Source organism: Gekko japonicus, unplaced genomic scaffold (genome assembly GCF_001447785.1).
Source record: "Gekko japonicus isolate JY-2015 unplaced genomic scaffold, Gekko_japonicus_V1.1 scaffold730, whole genome shotgun sequence".
Classification (NCBI taxonomy): Eukaryota; Metazoa; Chordata; class Lepidosauria; order Squamata; family Gekkonidae; genus Gekko; species Gekko japonicus.
In genome coordinates, this window is record NW_015164689.1 from 500,000 (window position 1) to 500,603 (window position 604).

Consider the following 604-nt stretch of genomic DNA (forward strand, 5'->3'; position numbering starts at 1 on the left):
GGGGGGGGACGGCGACGACGGCGACCTACCCCCACATGCCGGCTCCGCGGCGCTTCCCGGGACGCCGCCCCTCAGCGGGAGGACGGCGCAGCCATCGAGCTCGCCCGAGCGAGGCGCAGAAGCCACGGCCGGCTCGGGCTGCCTCTCGCTCGCCTGCTCCTCTCCCTCCCTCCCGGGCGCTGCGGCGGCGGCACAGAAGAAGAAGAAGAAGGAGCCGCCTCCGGCCAGCTGCGCTCGCCTCCCTCCGCAGCTGGAGGGGAGAGGGAGGGAGGGGGGCCACGTGACCTCTGGGGAGCCTCCCCCCCCCCCCCTCCTGAAGGATGCACGTGCACGCCCGGCGCAGCCGCCAGTCACATGACGTCCCATTCACTTCGGCCCTGTGCCCGTGCCCGGGCGGGCGGGCGTGAGGGGCGCCTGAGAGCGCTTGGCTCTTCCCTGCCCTGCGCACGCTCCGACGGCACCCTCTAGGTCTCCTTCAGGGTGCTCGGCCCGTCTCCCTCTCACCTTGGGCAAAGGCCCTGGAGAGAAGGATGCGGCACTCTAGTCCGAGGAACTCGGGTGTCTAGTACAGTCTTCTCCTGACCCGAGGAGCTCAGGAAGGGAC

General features: G+C 71.7%; 1 protein-coding gene across 1 annotated transcript in view; it reads right to left on the minus strand.

The window, feature by feature from the left end:
* Positions 1-227, minus strand: part of RAB3IL1 (RAB3A interacting protein (rabin3)-like 1) — a 53,905-nt gene extending 53,678 nt beyond the window's left edge. The window contains exon 1 of the mRNA XM_015409375.1: positions 30-227. Within this exon, the coding sequence (XP_015264861.1) occupies positions 30-37 (8 nt within the window). The 5' untranslated portion in view covers positions 38-227. The remainder of the gene's footprint in view (positions 1-29) is intronic.
* Between the last annotated feature and the right edge of the window lie 377 nt (positions 228-604).